This window comes from Mobula birostris, chromosome 6, assembly GCF_030028105.1.
Source record: "Mobula birostris isolate sMobBir1 chromosome 6, sMobBir1.hap1, whole genome shotgun sequence".
In the NCBI taxonomy this organism is placed as follows: Eukaryota; Metazoa; Chordata; class Chondrichthyes; order Myliobatiformes; family Myliobatidae; genus Mobula; species Mobula birostris.
In genome coordinates this window covers 125808442-125828091 of record NC_092375.1, presented here as the reverse complement: position 1 = coordinate 125828091, position 19650 = coordinate 125808442, and the positions used below count along the sequence as shown (strand labels likewise).

The window sequence follows — 19650 nt, the reverse complement described above, 5'->3', positions numbered from 1 at the left end:
GAGGCCGTGGATAGACATGTCAGAATGGGAATGGGATGTGGAATTAAAATGTGTGGCCACTGGGAGATCCTGCTTTCTCTGGCGGACAGAGCGTAGATGTTCAGCAAAGCGGTCTCCCAGTCTGCGTTGGGTCTCGCCAGTGGCCACACATTTTAATTCCACATCCCATTCCCATTCTGACATGTCCATCTATGGCCTCCTCTACTGTAAAGATGAAGCCACACTCAGGGAGGAACAACACCTTATATTCCGTCTGGGTAGCCTCCAACCTGATGGCGTGAACATCGACTTCTCTAACTTCTGCTAAGGCCCCACCTCCCCCTCGTATCCCATCTGTTACTCATTTTTATGCACACATTCTTTCTCTCACTCTCCTTTTTCTCCCTCTGTCCCTCTGAATATACCTCTTGCCCAACCTCTGGGTCCCCCCCCCACCTTGTCTTTCTTCCCGGACCTCCTGACCCATGATCCTCTCGTATCCCCTTTTGCCAATCACCTGTCCAGCTCTTGGCTCCATCCCTCCCCCTCCTGTCTTCTCCTATCATTTTGGATCTCCCCCTCCCCCTCCAACTTTCAAATCCCTTACTCACTCTTCCTTCAGTTAGTCCTGACGAAGGGTCTCGGCCTGAAACGTCGACTGCATCTCTTCCTACAGATGCTGCCTGGCCTGCTGCGTTCACCAGCAACTTTGATGTGTGTTGCTTGAATTTCCAGCATCAGCAGAATTCCTGTTGTTTGAATATAAATAACAACAAGGTTTCACCTTCAGATGAGCTCAATGCGTTTTTATGCTCGAAAAACATGGAAACACCTTCAGAAACTCCCTCAGCCACTGACAACACAGTGATTTCAGTCTCTGAGGCCAGTGTGAGAGCATTCTTCAGGAGGAAGAATACACCAAAAACATCTGGCCCCTTTGGAGTACCTGGCTGAGTACTGAAGACGTGTGCTGATCAACTGTCTGGAGTGTTTACTGACATCTTCAACCTCTCATTTCAGCAGTGTGAGGTACCCACAATCATACCAGTGCCCAAGTAGAACATGGGAACCTGACTTACATCCACTATGATGAAGTGCTTTCAGAGGAGTAATTTGGATCTGCTCCAATTTGCCTACTGTCATAAGAAGTCAACAGCAGATGCCATTTCATTGGCTCTTCACTCAAGTCTGGAACATCTGGACAGTGAAAATGTTTCTTCAGGATGCTTTTCATTAACTATGGATCTGCATTCAACACTGTTTTCGTCTTGAAACTAATCAATAAACACCAAGACGTAGGATTCAATACGTCCTTGTCCATTTGGATCCTCGATTTCCTTACTTGCAGACCCCAGTCAGTTCAGATTGGCAGCAATATCTCCTTCACAGGTGTGCCACAAGGCTGTGTGCTTAGACCCCTTCTCTATTCACTTTACATTTATAAGTGTGAGGCAAAGTATAGCTCCAATGCCATATTTAAGTTTGCTGAGAACTCCAATGTTGTTGGCTGGATCAAAGGTGGTGGAAGCAAGACTGAAAATCTAGTTGAAATGGTGCCTCTAACTCAACATCAGCAAAGCCAAAGAGCTGAGTATTGACTACAGGAGGAAGAAAATGGAGGACCATGAGCCAGTCCTCATTAAGGGAACGGAGATGGGGAGGGCCAGTAACTTTAAATTCCTTGACATAATCATCTTGGATGGTCTGTGACAGCACGTAAGTGCCATTACAGTGGTGCCTCTGGTTTCTTAGAAGATTTGGCATGCCATCAACAACTTCAACAAACTTCTGTAGATGCCTGGTGGAGAGTATCCTGACAAGCTGCATCATGGCTTGGTATGGAAACACCAATTTTCATAAACAGAAAAGTGTATAAAATGTGGTGGGTACAGCTGAGTCAATCACAGGCAAAGCCCTTCCGACCTTTGATTACATCTACAAGGACCACTGCCAGAAGAAAGTAGCATCAGTCGTCGAGGACCCCCACCATCTGGGCCATGCTGTTTTCTCACTGCTACCATTAAGAAAGAGATAGAGGAGCCTTAGGTCCCACACCACCAGGTTAAGGAATAACTATTACCTTACAACCATCAGGCTCTCAAACAGGCATGGTTAACTTTACTCATCTCATCACTAAACACAACCTACAGACTCTCTTTCAAGAACTCTGTCATGTTTTTGTATTATTCATTTATTTAGTATTATTATTGGTTTTGTATTTGCACAGTTTGTGTTCTTTTGCTTGATTGCATTGATTGTTTTTTGTCAGTCCATGGTTTGTGTGTAGATTTTCATTGATTCTATTGTATGTCTTTGTTCTACTGTAAGTATCTGCAAGAAAATGAATCTTAGGATAGTACATGGTGATATACATGTACTTAATATAGAATAAATTAACTTGGCCTCCACAGCAAGCTGTGGTAATGAGTTCCATAGATTCACTATCCTATGGCGAAAGAAGTTCCTCATCTCTGCTCTAATGAGGTGCCCTTCTATTCTGAGGCTGTGCTGTCTGGTTCAAGTTTCCCCCAATATAGGAAACATCCTCTCCAGGTACACTCAGTCTAGACTTTTCAATATTTGATAGGTTTCAAGGAGGTCTCACCTTCATTCTTCTAAACTCCAACAAGTACAGACCCAGAGCCATTGAATGCTCCTCATACATTAACCCTTTCCCTCCTGGGATCCTTCTCATGAACCTCCTCTGGACACACTCCAATGCCAGCAAATTCTTTTTTAGATGAGGGTCCCCAAACTGCGCACTGTACTCCAAGTGCAGTCTGACCAATGCCTTATAAAGACTCAGCATTACATCCTTGCTTCCACATTCTGGCCTCTCAAAGTGAATACTAACATTGCATTCGCCTACCTTACCACTGATTCAGACCTGTACGTTCACCTTGAGGGAATCTTGCACAATAACTCAAAGTCCTTTTGCATCTCTGAGTTCTGAATATGCTCCCTGTTTATAATATTGTGTATGTCACTATTCCTTCTACCAAAGTGCATGACCACATGCTTCCGTACACTGTATTTCATCTGCCACTTCTTTGCCCCTAATCTTGTAATAATTTTCCTAATTTGTTTAAATCCTTCTTCAGACTCCCTGCTTCCTCACACTACCTACTTTTCCACCTCCCTTTGTATCATCCGCAAACATGGCTATAAAGTCATCAATTCCATCATCCAAATTGTTGAAAAGAAGCAGTGCCAACACTGAGTCCTGCGGAACAGCACCAGTCACCAGCAGTCAACCAGTAAAGGAAGCCTCCCACTCTTCCTACATCTCACATGAAGGATCATGGGCCCATTTTCACTGTAACAGCAATGTATTAATAGACAATGATAGAAACTTAGCAAAAACTTACCTAGAGCTTCACCTCTTCTCGCTTAAGCCTCTTGAACACTTGGCAGTCAAGTTGGTATGTATGTTGCTTAATAATGTTCCTAGTCTGAACAAGCCGCAGTTTAATTAAGGTTGTCTTCAGGAGCATGGTCTCTTTCAAATTTGTATATTTAAAACTATCACGCTAGAATATTAAAAACTTGACTAGAATATAGAAGCAAGGATGTAATATTGAGAATTTATAATGCATTGGTGAGGCCTAACTTGGAGTACTGTGAGCAGGGTTTGGGCCCCTTAATTTAGAAAGGATGTGCTGAAACTGGAGAGGGTTCAAAGGAGGTTCACGAAAATGATTCCAGGATTGAATGGCTTGTCATGTGCAGAGTATCTGATAACTCTGAGCTGAATTCACTAGAATTAGAAGAATGAAGGGTAACCTGATTGAAACCTATTGAATGGTGAAGGGCCTTCATAAAGTAGATATGGAGGGGATGTTTCTTTTCTATGGTGGGAAAGTCTTAAGACCAGAGGACACTGCCTCAGAATAGAGGGGTGTCCTTTTAGAACAGAGTTGAGGAGACATTTCTTTAGCCAGAGGGTGGTGAATCTGTGGAATTCTTTGCCACAGGCAGCTGTAGGGGCCGAGTCTTTATGTATATTTAAGGCAGAAGTTGATAGATTCTTGATTGGTCACAGCATGAAGGGGTAAGGGGAGAAGGCAGGAGATTGGGGCTGAGAAGAAAATTGGATGAGCCATGATAAATTGGCAGAGCAGACTCAATGGGTCAAATAGCTAATTCTGCTTCTATATCTTATGGCCTTATCCATTCATCAGATAACTTACTGTAAAAGACATCAACAGCATGCCAGAAATTGAAGAGTGTCGGGGGGCAGAATTGAGTGTATCTAAGGAGAAGGTGCTTGTGAAGCTAAAAGGTCTAAAAGTAGATAAGTCATGTGGAGTGGATGGTCTACACCCCAGGGTTCTGAAAAAGGTAGCTGAAGAGATCGTGGAGGCACGAGTAGTGATCTTTCAAGAATCAGTAGATTCTGGAAGGGTTCCAGAGAAATAGAAAATTGCAAATGTCAATCCACTCTTTAAGAAGGGAGGGAGGCAAGATACAGGAAATTAGACGCCAGTTAGCCTGATTTGGGTGGTTAGTAAGATGTTGGAGTCCATTCCTAAGGATGAGGTCTTGGAATTCTTGGAAGCATATGACTAGAATATAGCAGCAAGGATGTAATATTGAAAATTTGTAGAGCATTGGTGAGGCCTAACTTGGAGTACTGTGAGCAGGTTTGGGCCCATCAGCTTAGAAAGGATGTGCTGAAACTGGAGAGGGTTCAAAGGAGGTTCACAAAAATGATTCCAGTACTTTCTCCTTCCCCCCCACTTTCTCCTTTTCACTCCCCCCCCCCCTTCTCTTGCCCAGTCACCTTTCTGTTCACTGCAAGGACGTAATGTGGCTTTGGTGCCATTGTACTCGCAGGCAAAATTAGACTTGGGGCTGATAATATATAACTGCAATATTAGTTCATCATCTCAAATTAATCCCGCTGCTCTGTCACGATGGACGGTTGGTATCCACATGTGCTTCTTTGTAGGAACCATAAGGAATAGATAGAGAACATATTCATGAAGGGTTTTGATCTGAAATGAGCCACTTTAATTAAAAAAATACTGGAAAAAATTTGGGTTGTAAGAAAACCTGAAATGTGTTAGAACAGATGAGTGAGACTAACTTGATTGCTCTTTCAAGGAGATGGATGGTGAATGATAGGCCAAATGGCCACCTCCTGTGCTTGTAAGCATGGTATTTATCTGTATGCCAGTTAGATAATCTCGTCCAGCTTCCAGTACAGTTCATTCCAAAGAGCTAATGACTAACTAATTGTTAAGGAATCTTATAATATTGTGTCACTTTATTGAGATACAGTGCAGAACAGGCTGTTCTGGCCTTTTGAGCCACACCACCCACCAACTCCTGATTTAATCCGAGCCTATTCACAGGACAATTTACAATGGCCAATTAGCCTACCAACTGGTATATCTTTAGACTGGGATGAAACCAGAGCACTGGGAAGAAACCCTTGCGTTCACAGGGAGATCGTACAAACTCCTTACAGGCAGCAGTGGGAATTGAACCCAGGTCTGCTTTGCTGTAAAGCGTTGTGCTAATCACTATGCTACTTTTGATTTTTTACCTGCAACAGAATAAAAATCTGAAATACTGGAAATCAGAAACAAAACCAGAAATTGCTGGAAACATTCAATGAGTCGGGCAGTATTCATATTGTGTTGGGCACGTGGCCAAGTGGTTAAGAGGTTTGTCTAGTGATCTGAAGGTCGCTAGTTCAAGCCTCAGCTGTGGCAGCGTATTTGTGTCCTTGAGCAAGGCACTTAACCACACGTTGCTCTAGTGTCTGTGTGAGGAGTGGTGTCCCACACAGACTTCCAATCTGCACCTTGTAAGGCATGAAAATGCCCAACACAGACCTCTCAAGGTCTGAGTCAATGTTCCCTCCCCTCCCCATATAAAGAGAAGTAATTAACACTTCTAGTCTGTAGCCCTTCATTCTGACTGAGTTGCTGTGGCAGATTTGGGGAAACAACATTAAAAAGTATGACAATAAACCTGCAGTGGGTAATGTGTTAAGGAATAATTTATAGTTTTCTGCAAACTTGAGGATGGAATGCCTACATGAAGGGAAAGTGGAATATGAGCATAATCTTGAGAGACATTTATAGCCAGACTGTAAAATCTCCAATAGAAATATGAAGGGAAAAGACTACAAAAGGTAATATGGTTCCCTTATAGACTGAGGCAGGAGAATAATGTGTTTCTGCCTCCATGTAAGAAGATATAAAACCTCACAAATGTTTGCTTTAAATTTCTCTTTTCTGTTAGATTTCTTAAATTGTCCTTGTACTGACAATACTGGTTGTCAAGCTGTTATGTAACAAGATAGAATCGTTTTGGCTAAATACTTTCACAATTAGACTGGCAAGCTCACTACTGAGACACTTAACATGTAGTATAGGCGTTCCTCATGAGATTTTCTTAGTATCTGGATTGTACACCAATGATGTGAAGCCACGCCACTCACGAAGTTCTCTTTCATGCATTTGGCCTTTGACTTGTATGGCTGTCCTGAGACAGGATTGTTACAAAATAAAAACAAAGTACTGAAGATGCCCAGCATCTGTGGAGAAACACTTATCATTTCAGGTCAATGACCTCTCATCGTTGCTGTTTTTGTTTCAGTGTTCTAGTGTCAGTAGTATTTTATAGTTTTTTTTTATTATTTTGTTTTTGTTTCCCTGGTGTACGTTCAAACAACTAACCGTAACTGTGCACTAAAACATAAGGGGGAGTTGGCCAACTGGCCCTTAGTCTAGTGCTGGCATACATCAGGTTCATGGATAAACATCTACATTAGTGCCATTTTCTTGCAATATTCTCATATTCCTTAATTTCCTCAATATAGTCTTTAATTAATTCAATGACTGGGCTACCACAGCCCTCTTGGGTAGAGAATCCCAAATTTCCCCAGACGCTGAGTGAAGAAGTTTCTCATTGCATCCTTCGTAAGTGACCCCTCTTTATTCTGAGATGACTACCCCTGGTCCTGGGCTGCTCAGCCAGTGGAAACCTCTTCCGTGCATCTAACCTGATAGGCCCTGTGAGAGTTTTACTAGTTTCAATAAGGTCACCCCTCATACTTTTCAACCCCAGAGAGTGCAGGCATGACACATTCATATTCTCTTCTCAGAAAGCAGAGCACCCTCTGGAAGCAATCTAGTGAATCTTTGCTGCACTCGCTCTGTGAAAGCTCTGTCCTACTTCAGACAAGGAGACCAAAACCCTGTGATATTGGAGGTTCAGTCTCACCAAGGCTCTTTGTAATCACAGTAGGATATCTTCAGTCCTGTAGTCACATCCTTTCAAAATGATCTGTTGCTCCACATAAGCTCTCTTGCCAATATTTATCTAGCTCTGTAGATATATCTTTCCATTCAATTCCACCTTGATTCTACATAAAGTTATCTATATCAAGGGTTCTTAAATATTTCTATCAAAACCTAAACACAATGACCCATTATTTTCTCAAGAATTATCTTATTTTTGACAAGGACATGATTTTCTAATCGTGCTCTTGACATCCAAGTATCTACTGGTTGTCTTTTGAAATTTAAATAACTTGATTACCATTCATTATGTAAATAATGTGATTAATTGTTAGATGTTTTAACAGCTTTTCACATTTTAACTGTGAGAGATAATTACCTTATGACTCATTTTACTGTGGAAGAACTCAGCCTGAATGAAAGCCTGTTGAAATTATGGGTATGCAAGAACAGTATGGGCAAACCCAGGACTGACTGTGAAAATGAAAACAAGCATTTTAGATTGAGAAAATTCTAGAAATAATATAGGTTGTCCTGCATGGACTGTATCTGGATATGCATGCAAACTTACTTAGTTCTGATGAAGGATCTTGGCCCAAAATATCAACTGTTTATTCATTTTAAATTATGCTGCCTGACTCTCTGAGTTCCTCCATTATTTTGCATGTATTGTTCTAAACTTCCTTGGTTCATTTTTTTCTAGTCCCTCCTTTTCAGTTTCCTTGTCACCTACCCTAAAATGCTTGATTCCCCACCCACATCGTTGGGCACAATAACATCTGGAGTTGGTGGATCGCCAAAGCTACATCAGCAGAGCTGCAAGCAGCACTGACAATGAAACTACCCTCATATTCCCAGCAGAATTAAAGAATCGCTGATCTGTACTCACAGCCAGCACAATTTTGAGCAGTACAAATTACATTCTGGCTACTCAAAGTTCAGTTCCTCCAGATCATTTATAGACTTGTTTGTTCTCCCTTCAAGAGGAAAATTTTGTTTTGTCTGCTCTATAAAAACCTTTCATAATGCTGACAAATTTGAAAGATAATCATGTTTCCAGCATTGTTTCATATTAAGTACTGTAAGTTCAAAAAACATGTTAGTTCTGGTTAGCACTGAAATATAACTTCATTGTATTTTGACTAAGTGCATTGTTACTTGTAGCCATTGAACACAGATGTAGTTTGGAAGAAAGATGTAGTGTGTGTGTGTGTGTGTGTGTGTGTGTGTGTGCGTGCGTGCGTGCGTGCGTGTGTGTAATAAGTAAAATTTGTGCAGGAAGTATATTTTTCTAATTCTCAAAAATTTTAAGTTATAGCTAATAGAGTTACAATTTCTCCAAATGTTTCTTCAAATACTGTCAGATGCGCATGTGTGTCCTAGGGATGTGGCCATCTTACATCCCATTATTTTCTCTATTATATTTTATTACATATTGAATCCAATATCTTCCTCACCTTGACCTATTAAAGTATCAACGTACCTTGGCCTTTGAATTTATAAGTTTATGTGTGAGAAATTTTTGAGAATTCCTTACAGCCCTAGAACACTAAAGGAAGTAGAACTAGATGATCTTTAAAATTTTAATATTAAATCAAAACATTTTCTTGGAAAATTTTAAAATGCTAGAATAAGCATGGGTCATTTCGTCCTTCAATTTGGCTAGAAATGACTCGCTTGTAAAGTTTATGGGAAGTCATTCAGGTTCAGTGTGTTAAACTTATGGAATCCTCCATGTTACCATACGCTGAGCTTTCTATGTACAGCATCTGAAAATGGATATGTATCTGCTTTCTAGTCTTACTCGATATCCATTTTGAAAAAAGAGCTGTTTTTTCAAAATCATTAAATGAAGATTTTCCCAAAAATAATTGAAGAAATATTGAATCCTGGTTTATTTTCATTTTGTTTTGGGAATAAATATGGCATGTACCAAATTACTGAAATTTTTATCTTCAAATTGTCTCCACAGCAATATCTTTGGTTTGCGGCCGATTGATTATGCAAATACTGAACAACTGATTGCAGCTCTGAAGCCTTCCACTAAAGATGAAAATCCAGTTGTTGAGCAATGCTTTGCAGTATGTATGCTGAGTTGCGTCATTATTCCTTTAAAGTGTTAATATTGCTTTCAGTGATTAGAACAAATTTTATTATCTATATGGTTCATGAAAATAGCTTCATAGATAACACTGGACAGCAGATTTTTTTCAAAGGTTCTGCTTCATCAGAATGTTTTTGTGGTTATGATAAATCACTTGAAGCTGAATACAAATATAATTTCAGACTACTTGTATCACGTAGGAATTTGGAGAAACAAGAAATTAACTTTTATTGAACATAATGCATTTAATTTCATAACAGTGCTGATGCTTTGCAATAGTTCAACTAAGCTAAAAATGTTTTGTTGATGACTTTTGTTTGTGCTCAGTGTCTGAGGCTTCGTGCTTAAGTGTCCAATAATAATCAGCCAGCTTTGATTGATTCCAGTTGCCCTGATACCATTTCTCCATGATCACAATGTCCTCGTGAAACCTTTCGCCATGCTCATCACTGACGGTGCCAAGATTTGCAGGGAAGAAGTCTAAATGGGAATGCAGAAAATGAATCTTTAGTAATACGTTGCTCTTAATGGTTTTGTTTGCTTGAAGTAGGCTGTCAACCCACTGCACGTATTTTGGTGCTCTGTAGTAGCCAAGAAAAATTTCAACAATATCTTTGAATACCTACCATGTGATTTTCTTTTTCTGGTCCCAATAGAAGTTCTTCGAATTACCTGTCTTTGATGACCTGTTTGATTTGTGGACCAATAAAAAGTGCCTGCCTTAATCTTGACATCAGTTATTCTGGGAAGCATCAAATCAAAATTCTTAATGGAAATTTTTGTGCTTGGTGACAGCAGATTCCATCCTTGCTGCCTCGAACCCAATAATTCTGTTTTTCCCTTTAACAAACCCAAGTCTCTAACAAGGTCATTTATCTGAAATTGAGTTATCAGATGAGGCTCACTTGACATGAAGGGTTTAAAATCTGTTTCAGTGTCTATGTCATTATCCATTTCTGGCTCGTGCATCATGGCATTTTCGTCTGCCTCTGCTAGACTCCATACCTCTAGTAGCTTCAGTGATGGAAAACTATTGTCATGCAGCATAGGTCACATAGCTGAAGGGAGATAGGGGTATTCAATGGATTTCTTGTTTTTAGCAGATGCACTGGTCAGACAGAAGTCTCTCACGTGATCCTTCTGCTCTCGCCATATCATCAGGACAGCAAACAGCATTGATTTCCGAGTACCTCTGATTCAAGCCCAGGTCGACAGCTCACGTTGCACAACAAGTGTTTGGAGCCCAGGCTTTGTTTTGATTGCCATTTTTACACTCAAAGTAGAGCTTTCTTAATAAGAGTCATGATCCATCTTTGAGATTTAAGCGTATACTCTCCACAAATGTAACAGAAAGTACTGGGACTGTTGCAACATTGGTGAGACATTTGACTATAACAGATACTCCTGAAAATACAATTACTTTATTATAATGAGTACACACAATATGCAATGCATGCAGAGCATGTGCTTCTACATGATCGCAAACTGATATAAACACAATGCTTAGAATGGTGTGTGCATGATGCTTTTATAGCCTTTCGAAACCCTGTCCTGCCACGCAGCATCCCCCTGCCTTAGCATGCCCAGGCATGCCTGGACAACATAGAAAACTTTTCAGCTTACATTGTGGGCAACAGTTTAATTGACTGGAATTATGACTTGAAATAGCAAAGATAGGCATGTCAAGGAGATTGAGGTGATTTTCATGATCAACAGCCCAAGATCCATAAGATACACCAAAAAGTATTAGGAAGCAAAATCTTTGTTGCCCAGTGTAATTAGGTGAGTGTTTAGTTCTTTTTAGCACTACTGTTGTAAAATAATTTTTATCGGTTGAGTTACATGCAGAGTTACGTTCACTGGAAGGTTTTGTTTTGTACATTTGCCACTGACCATTAATGTATGAACACTACCTCTAGCTTGAAGGGTCTTATGGAAAAGCCCAGTTGCTTCTTTCAGTCTCCACGTACCTACAGAAGGAGAATGATTAAGAATGAGTACCCTGTTTGATACTTTATTTCCTTTGCTGAATCCATGTTTCAGATGTTGCATGTCCTGTGTAAAGTGGATTGATCTTAGCCTAAGTATTTCCATTTTCTAGTTTATTCATCATTAATCTAAAGCAATTTTTATCATGAATATTGATGATGGGGATAGTAATTAATTACTGGGATTGGCTTTGTAATGTTTAATTAAGATATATTTGGTAACAGTAGTTATATTTAGTATATTTAGTAACAGCTCTCAGCTTGGATAGATGCCAGAGTAAGCAGTTTATACCATGCTTCTAATGGGGTGGGGGGGGGTGTAATTGAATGCCATATTAGTTAATAATGCATGGTGCCAAGCATTATGGTATAAATCATATCATTTAATCATTAAGAGCAAGTTTTTTTTAGTTGTTATTGCACTTACAAAAATGGTTATCTTATTTGAGGCAATTCTCTTCTTTCAACAAGCAGGCATCTACGAGCCAGAGAAGAGATGAACCTATCATGTTGTTGGGAAGTGGACTCCTTCCAGCTGACAAGAATAAGCTCGACAGATTAATAAGGCTACTAAAAGTTGGAAGTTGCACTGAATTTAGTACCTCTGGTATGTTTATTTGGAAAAGAATTCCAAACGTTATTCCCAGCAGCTTGCTTAAAGATGAACATACAGATATGTAATAGTTGCAAATAGCAAATCTTTGATATAGAGATTGGAAATAAGAAAAACTTCTTGAAATTACCGTATGTGGAGAAATGGGATGCTGCATCACTAAATAAAATGAGTTTCATATTTACATTGATCTTTAAAGTAGTCCATAGGAAAGTGGAACTGAGGCCAGAAGTAGATCAGATCAATTATTATCTTACAATAGGCAACACAGACTTCAGGAGTCATCATGACCACACTTTTTATTTTTTCTTTTCCTGTGCAATAGGCAAGAAGAGCACTAATCAAATGCTAATTAATTCTTGGAAATATTTTGACTGTTAAAATTTCATGTGATGACTTACTTTTTAGCTTAGCGGCATCCTTCTAATGAGTCGAATGAAAGTGAACAGATTATACAGGTGAAAAAATGGGCAGAAGATAATGAGGCTGATATTAAAATCATGAAATGTCTGTGCTAGTAGGGAAATCTTTAATACAAAGAAGTTTCAAACTTGGATATGGCATTAGAGTTTCAAACATACAGTGGTGCTAGAAAGTTTGTGAACGCTTTAGAATTTTCTCTATTTCTGCATAAATATGATCGGAATGTGATCAGATCTTCATGCAAGTCCTAAAGCTAGATAAAGAGAACCTAATTAAATAAATAATACAAAAAACATTACACTTGTTCATTTATTTATTGAGAAAACTGATCCAATATTACACATATTTGTTGGGAAAAGTATATGAAACTTTGCTTTCAGTAACCGATGTGACCCCCTTGCACAGCAATAACTTCAACCAAACGTTTCTGATAACTTGATCAATTTTTGCACATTGGCTTGGAGGAATTTTAGACCATGAAAAACTGTTTCAGTTTATCAATATTTCTGGGATACCTTGCATGAACAGCCCTCCTCAGGTCATGCCACAGCATCTTACTTGAGTTAAGAGCTGGACTCTGACTTGACCATTTCAAAAGACGAATTTTCTTCTTTTTAAACCACTCTGCTGTTGATTTACTCTTGTGTTTTGGATCATTGTCCTGTTGCATCATCCAACTTCTATTAAGCTTCAGGTGATGGAATACTACCTTGACATTCTTCTGTAAAATGTCTCAATACAATTTTCATTTCATTTTTCCCTCAACGATTGCAAGCTGTCCAGGCCCTGAAGCAGCATAGCAGCCCAAACATGATGCTCCTTCCAGCATTCTTAACAGTTATTATAAAGTTTTGGTGTTGGGGTGCAGTGCCCTTTACCCTCCAAACATAACAGTGTGCATTTCTGTCAGAAAGTTCAACTTTTGTCTCATCTGTCCCAGAATCAGAATATTGTCCCAAAAGGGTTGTGGAATATTTCGGTGGTCTTTGTGAACTTGAGACGTGTCGCAATTTTTTTTTAGAGAGCAGTGGTTTCCTTTATGGTGTCCTTCCATGAACACCATCTTGTTTGGTGCTTTTCTTATAGTGGACACATGAACAGAGACAATAGCAAGTTCTAGAGAATTCTGCAGGTCTTTTGCTGTTGCCCTTGGGTTCTTTTTCATCCTCTTCAGCATTGCACATTGTGCTCTTGGTGTGATCTCTGCAGGATGTCCATTCGTAGGGAGACTAGCAGCAGTTTTGAATTTCCTCCATTTGTAAACAATTTCTCTTACTGTGGACTGATGAACACTCATGCTTTTGTAGCCTTTTCCAGCTTTGTGCGTCTTTACAATTCTTCTAAGGTCCTCTGAAAGTTGTTTTGATCAAGGCATGGTACACATAAATATCTTTGTTGAGAAGCGCAGGCTCTGTCAGTAAACTGACTTTGTGTGTCTTTTTTAAAGGATAGGGCACCTTTACAACCCACACCTCCAATCTCAGTTCATTAATTGGAACACTTGACGTGTAGAAGGCATTACCCAGAGGTTCACATATTTTTTTGAACCTAGGCTGTGATTGTCTAAATGGTGTACTCAGTAATGCTGAGAAGGTGTACAATTGTTTGTGTGTTATTAGTTTATTGTTCTGTGTCTATTATTGTGACTTAGGTGAAGATCATACACATTTTATGAGTAATTAATGCAGAAAACCAGGTAATCGCAAACGGTTCACAAACTTTTTCTTGCAACTGTATGAAGCTCAGCAGAGGTTGTAATACTGCAATCTAGGCATTTGATTGCAAAATGTTCTTTTATTTAGTACAGTTTCCTGGGGTGGCTTTCGGGCCATTCATATTACACCAAAATGTAACTAGGCTCACCTAGTAGGACAGTGATGTTCTCTATTAGGTAGGCACAAAATGATGAAATTCCCCATGCAATACTTGCAATAGCACAGTTGACTGAAACTGGGTGTGGTTTAAAGGGCTCTTCCCTGAACAGATAACAGCCCAGTACTAACTCAAACCCTGTCTGCTCTCCTTCAACGCAGCTGTACAAAACCTTGGTTTCACTGTACCTGGAGTATGTGTACAGTTCTAGTCACCTTATTACATAAGAACATAAGAAATAGGAGCGGGAGTAGGCCACCCGACCCATTGAGCCTGCCTCGCCATTCAATAAGATCATTGTTGATCTGTCCATAAACTCAGCTCCATCTACCTGCCTTTTCCCCATAACCTTTAATTCCCCTACTATGTAAAAATATATCTAACTGTATCTTGAAGATATTTAGTGAAGAAGCCTCAACTGCTTCCCTGGGCAGAGAATTCCACAGATTCACCACTCTCTGGGAAAAACTGTTTCTCCTCATCTCCGTCCTAAATCTTCTCCCCTGAATCTTGAGGCGATGTCCCCTAGTTCTAGTCTCACCTACCAATGGAAACAACTTTTCTACTTCTATCTTATCTATTCCTTCCAAAACTTTGTATGTTTCTGTAAGATCCCCTCTCATTCTTCTGAATTCCAGAGAGTATAGTCCCAGGTGACTCAATTGCTCCTCATAGGTTAACCCCTTCATCTCTAGAATCAACCTGGTGAACCTCTTCTGTGCTGCCTTCATGAAGGATATGGTAACAGTAAACAGAGTGCCGAAGAGAATCATTGGGATATTGCCTGGAATTACGGGCTGTCGTATAAGGAGAGATTACGTAGACCAGGTTTATTCTCAATGGAACAGAGAAAACTGAGAGATTATAGAGGATTATAAAATTATGAGGAGCATTGATCGGCTAGATGATTTTTTTCTAAGGGCTGTGAGCCTTGAACTTGATGGTGCAGGTTTAAGGTGAGAGGAGAAATTTATAAGAGGTCTGAGGAGTTCGGATGGTGATTGTTATTTGGGATAAGATATCTAAGGATGCAGACACAAATATAATGTTTAAAAGACATTTGGCAGGTACTTGGAAAAGAAGGATACGGGCACAACACAGGTAGATGGGATTAGAGTAAATAGGTATTGCATCTGGTGTGGACTAGGTGGGTTGAATACGTCAATTTCTCTCCAGTACATTTCTGTAATCCTCACACGTGCTCCCTATGCACAAGTCATTAACGACTGACACCTTGGGGATGACTTCCTTCATCCCCAAATGCCCATTGCTCATGTCCTTCAATGTACCTGCTGAGCAGACAAGAGAATTTCAAAGTTTCAAGAAATATTTCTTTGTCTCAGTCCTGTTGACAAGAGCTTTGCTTCCAGATATTTCAACCAGACAAACAGCTTTTCAGCATCTATCCATCTGTCCATCTCAGTTTCAGTGAGAGAACCTGTTGTCTTCTCAATTCAATTCCTTTTTAAAGAACACACATTTCACAACACAAGTCCACTTGGTGAATCTACATGATGTCCATTACGTCACTTCCAAGTCATGCATATCCTTCCAAATGCAAAGTACTGCAGGTGCTGAAAATTGAAATAAAAACAGAAAATTCTGGCAATACTAAGCTGGGGAGATAACAGGGAGAGTGTCAGCAGACTGAGCATATACATATTTTAATAGATCAATGGTTCCATGTAATATCAGAGAATGTATACAGTATGCAACCCGAAATTCTTACTCTTCGCAGACATCCGTGAAAACAGAACAGAACCCCAAAGAATGAAAGACAGAAAAACGTTGGAACCCCAAAGCCCTCTCTCCCTTCTCCCACGCACAAGTGGCAGCAGCAAAGCATCAACCATCCCCCACGTTTCAGCACCCACCCACCAAGCAAACAATACAAAGCCCCCAAAGAGGGAGCATGATCTGCAGTGCAACAAAAACTGTTGTTCACCCAGCAATTCAACATGCCACAGGCTCTCTCTCACTAACAAGGGACAGAGAGGTGTCACCCCTTTTTACAGCCAGAGGAGAGATCAACAAACCAAACAACTCACTGTAATGATGTTAGTGTCTGCCAAATTGCTTTTATTCTGAGTTTCTCCAACTTGAGAGGCAGCAGCAAACTCTTCCCCACCATTGTAGAAAGAAAGAGAGTGATCAACCAAGTACAGAGGCCTCCCACAGCACATCCGATGTTGTGATGTCACATTTTCCCGCAATGCCTCAGTCAGTGACACTGGCATGGAATCGGTATGAACTGGAACATACCTTACTTTAAAAACTGATATCTTGGTTTTGTAATTGATGTACTGTACCTACTACTGCTGTTGTCTCATGAAGTTGTAAATGAAGATCACTCTTTATACTTGAATTTATTAGAGTCTCTCTATTTAAAAGATTTTGTTCATTGCTCTACCTAACAAGTAAATAGCCTCACATTTTTACCAATTTATTGTGTCTCCTACCTTCCTGCCCTCTGGTTAACTACCCGCACACACTTTGCATTCTTCTCAACTCACTTTCCCACCTACCTTTGAAATCTTTGCTCAGCTAATCCATTGCTGTAGACTATAAAAAACTGAAGACTTCATACTGACTCATGTGCATCCCATTGCTCTAAATTGAAATCAGTAATTTGTTCCACAACTGATTTCTATCCTTTAATTAATCTATCATTTATAAACTATCATAGAAATACTCACCAGGTCAGGCAGCTCGTGTGGAAAGAGAGAGAGATTGCTAACGTTTCAAGGCAATGACCTTTCAGTTTAACTAGGAAGAGTTAGAAATTGATATTTTAACTTGTACGGGAGGGGGAAGGGCAGAAAGAGGAAATAGAGACGCTTTCCGTGGAAAGGTCTGCTGGACCAATATGGAGCTCGATATTTATTCGCTAAACACAAAGAACAATTCCATATTTACAAAGTATAGGCAATGTTTTCTTTTAAAACTACATACAAACTTCACACTTTCTGATTCACATCCATCCCACAGACACCAGCAGTGTCTGGATTGGGATCCAAGCTTTTAGGAATCCATTGTTCCAAACTGAATCCACAATACATTTATTTGGTATTTTATGTGCGTAAAGGATAATTCCATATTTACAAAGTATAGATAATACTTTCTTTGAAACTACATGCAAACTTCACACCTTCTGATTCACATCCATCCCATAGACACCAGTATCGTCTGGACTGGGATTCACAGCTTTTAGGAATGCATTGTTCCAAATTAAATCCACAATACGTTTACAAGGAACAGAAGACTGGTAGCCAAAGCCATTTGCTATATGTAAATAACCTGAACCCGAAAGTCACTCTAACAGTGGTCACCAAGTGAGTCTGAATAACAAATTGCAGTTGTTCTGGCTGAGAAAAATTTGTAAAGGCTTGTTAATTACAACTGATCTGTCAGGAGAAGATGTAAATAGAATGAAGTGGATGAAAGCAGAAAGGAGGAAGAAAAGGACGTGCTCGAACGATGTGATAGGAAACATCAATTCTGAAATAAACAAGAACACTGGAAATTGACTGCAAACCAGTCAGTAGGAGAGAGGTGATAACTAGTGAAACTGTGAGATGCACATTAGAAATATATCAAAAACATGCTGAAAATGCCTTGCAGATCTGCAGCAGCGGCAGTTTTCTGTATCTTGCATTTATAGCATTGTTACGTAATTTCCTCTCCTCTGTCCTCATTGATCTCCTTATGTTTTCAACTGCTCCAGATGGAACAACTGCAGTTAGCAAGCCTTCAGCATTTCTAAATGGCACCAGCATCTTTTGTTTTATTGCAGTCTCCCCTGCCTTTCACAGGTGTTCACTGTGACCTCTCCACACCTTTCCTGACCCATCCTTTCCCTGCTCCTCAACTAATTAGTTTTTCCTCGTTATTATGAAAGGTTATCAACCTACAATGCCAATGCTTTTTGGCTCTCTGAAAATCCTGTGGAATCTCAGAATTTCAGATTTCTAGCATCTACAGGTTGTTTTTTTTTGCCTCATGCCTGTATTGTACCCCAGCTCCTTACTTATTGAAATACATTTTTGAGAAATAATTATGCATCTTTTGGAGATCCAGATATATATTATGTATTTACTTCCTAATCTATCCTGCTATGTATATCGACAAAAAATTAGATTTTCAAAATAGTATTTACCTTTCATAAAGCAACATTGACTCTGCTGAATCACTTTACTATTTTGTAAAACACAGATGGGAAATTAAGAGGTAGGAATTCATCCTCTAATATATGAGCACTGAATTTCCCATATGAAAGTCATTCCATTGAAATCTATGAATCAAATTTCAGAAGCTGAATTCTATATACCTTATTGTCACACTTCTAATGACATTTCTTCTATTCCTAGGATTGGAAAGTAAAATATTAAATGTTGAATTTTTCAGCTGGTTCAGAATGAAGTGAAAGTGATAGATTGTTAACAATTATTCAAAATAGCAGAGGATTCTGTACTAGTGTGCAACAGGTATTTGAAGGAGCTGTACTAAGAATCATTATTGAGGGTAAACACTGAAAATGTTAAATACAGTGATTTTTGAGATGGGAGGTTGAACCTCTAAGATTACATTTTGTCTTAAAACATAAAACAAGGTTTAAATAAAAATAAGTTATGTTTATGAGACTTAAAGAGGCAGTCATAATTTTCACTTAAATTGAAATTCAGCAGAGTTTTCATACAGTTAAAATCTATACTAAAAATTGCAAAAGAACAAGGAGGAAGTGCTGATGTTGATTAATTACTTTGCCTCAGTATTTATTGCAGAGAAAGGGGATGTTGTGCCAGGTATCATAAGGAAACCTGCATTAAATGAAGTAAAATTCATTGGGTGAAATGAGGGATAGACTGCATCCATGTTACTTTACCTGCCTTCATTTTAGTGTTGCAGCAGTAATAAGAAAGATAAGGTCAAGCTTTAAGTTACAAACTTTACAGTATCACTGCACTAATGAAATCATGCCTTCTGTAGAGTCAAATCTCCCGCCTATTTAACCCTTTGTGAAATGCATTTTATGATGCATCACCTTCTTTACTGTTTTTGCCATCCTCAGCAGCTTCAGCTGCTTCCAGTTTTATCCTGTGATGAATGAGTTGGCAAGCCTCAAATTTAATCAGTTGCTGAGGTGATCAGGGCCTTTGTCTTTTGTTAATTTAATTACTCACATGTTACCATTGTCCTTCATTTTCAGCTCATCACCTTCCTTGCCATGTCACAATCTTCCTAACTTTTATTTCTTTTCAGCCTCTCAAAATCCTGAAAGGGAAGGGAGAAGAAGATGTGGTGATAAGGGATTCAGCAGTTGGGGGAATGGACAGGAGGTTCTGCTAATGTGAAAGAGATCCCTGGATGAGGTATTGCCTCCCAGGTGCTAGAGTTGGAGATGTCTCAGATCAAGTC

General features: G+C 39.5%; 2 protein-coding genes across 6 annotated transcripts in view; one reads left to right on the top strand and one right to left on the bottom strand.

Moving 5' to 3' along the window:
* The window catches only part of LOC140199345 (sperm-associated antigen 16 protein), a 656665-nt gene that overhangs the window by 78348 nt on the left and 558667 nt on the right, over nucleotides 1-19650 (bottom strand). The window lies entirely within an intron of this gene.
* Nucleotides 1-19650, top strand: part of bard1 (BRCA1 associated RING domain 1) — a 262400-nt gene that overhangs the window by 178070 nt on the left and 64680 nt on the right. For 2 of the 3 annotated variants that reach the window (XM_072261214.1, XM_072261216.1), the window contains 2 exons: nucleotides 9208-9316; nucleotides 11799-11934. In XM_072261214.1, the coding sequence (XP_072117315.1) occupies nucleotides 9208-9316; nucleotides 11799-11934 (245 nt within the window). The remainder of the gene's footprint in view (nucleotides 1-9207; nucleotides 9317-11798; nucleotides 11935-19650) is intronic. The other variant, XM_072261215.1, reaches the window with a different exon arrangement.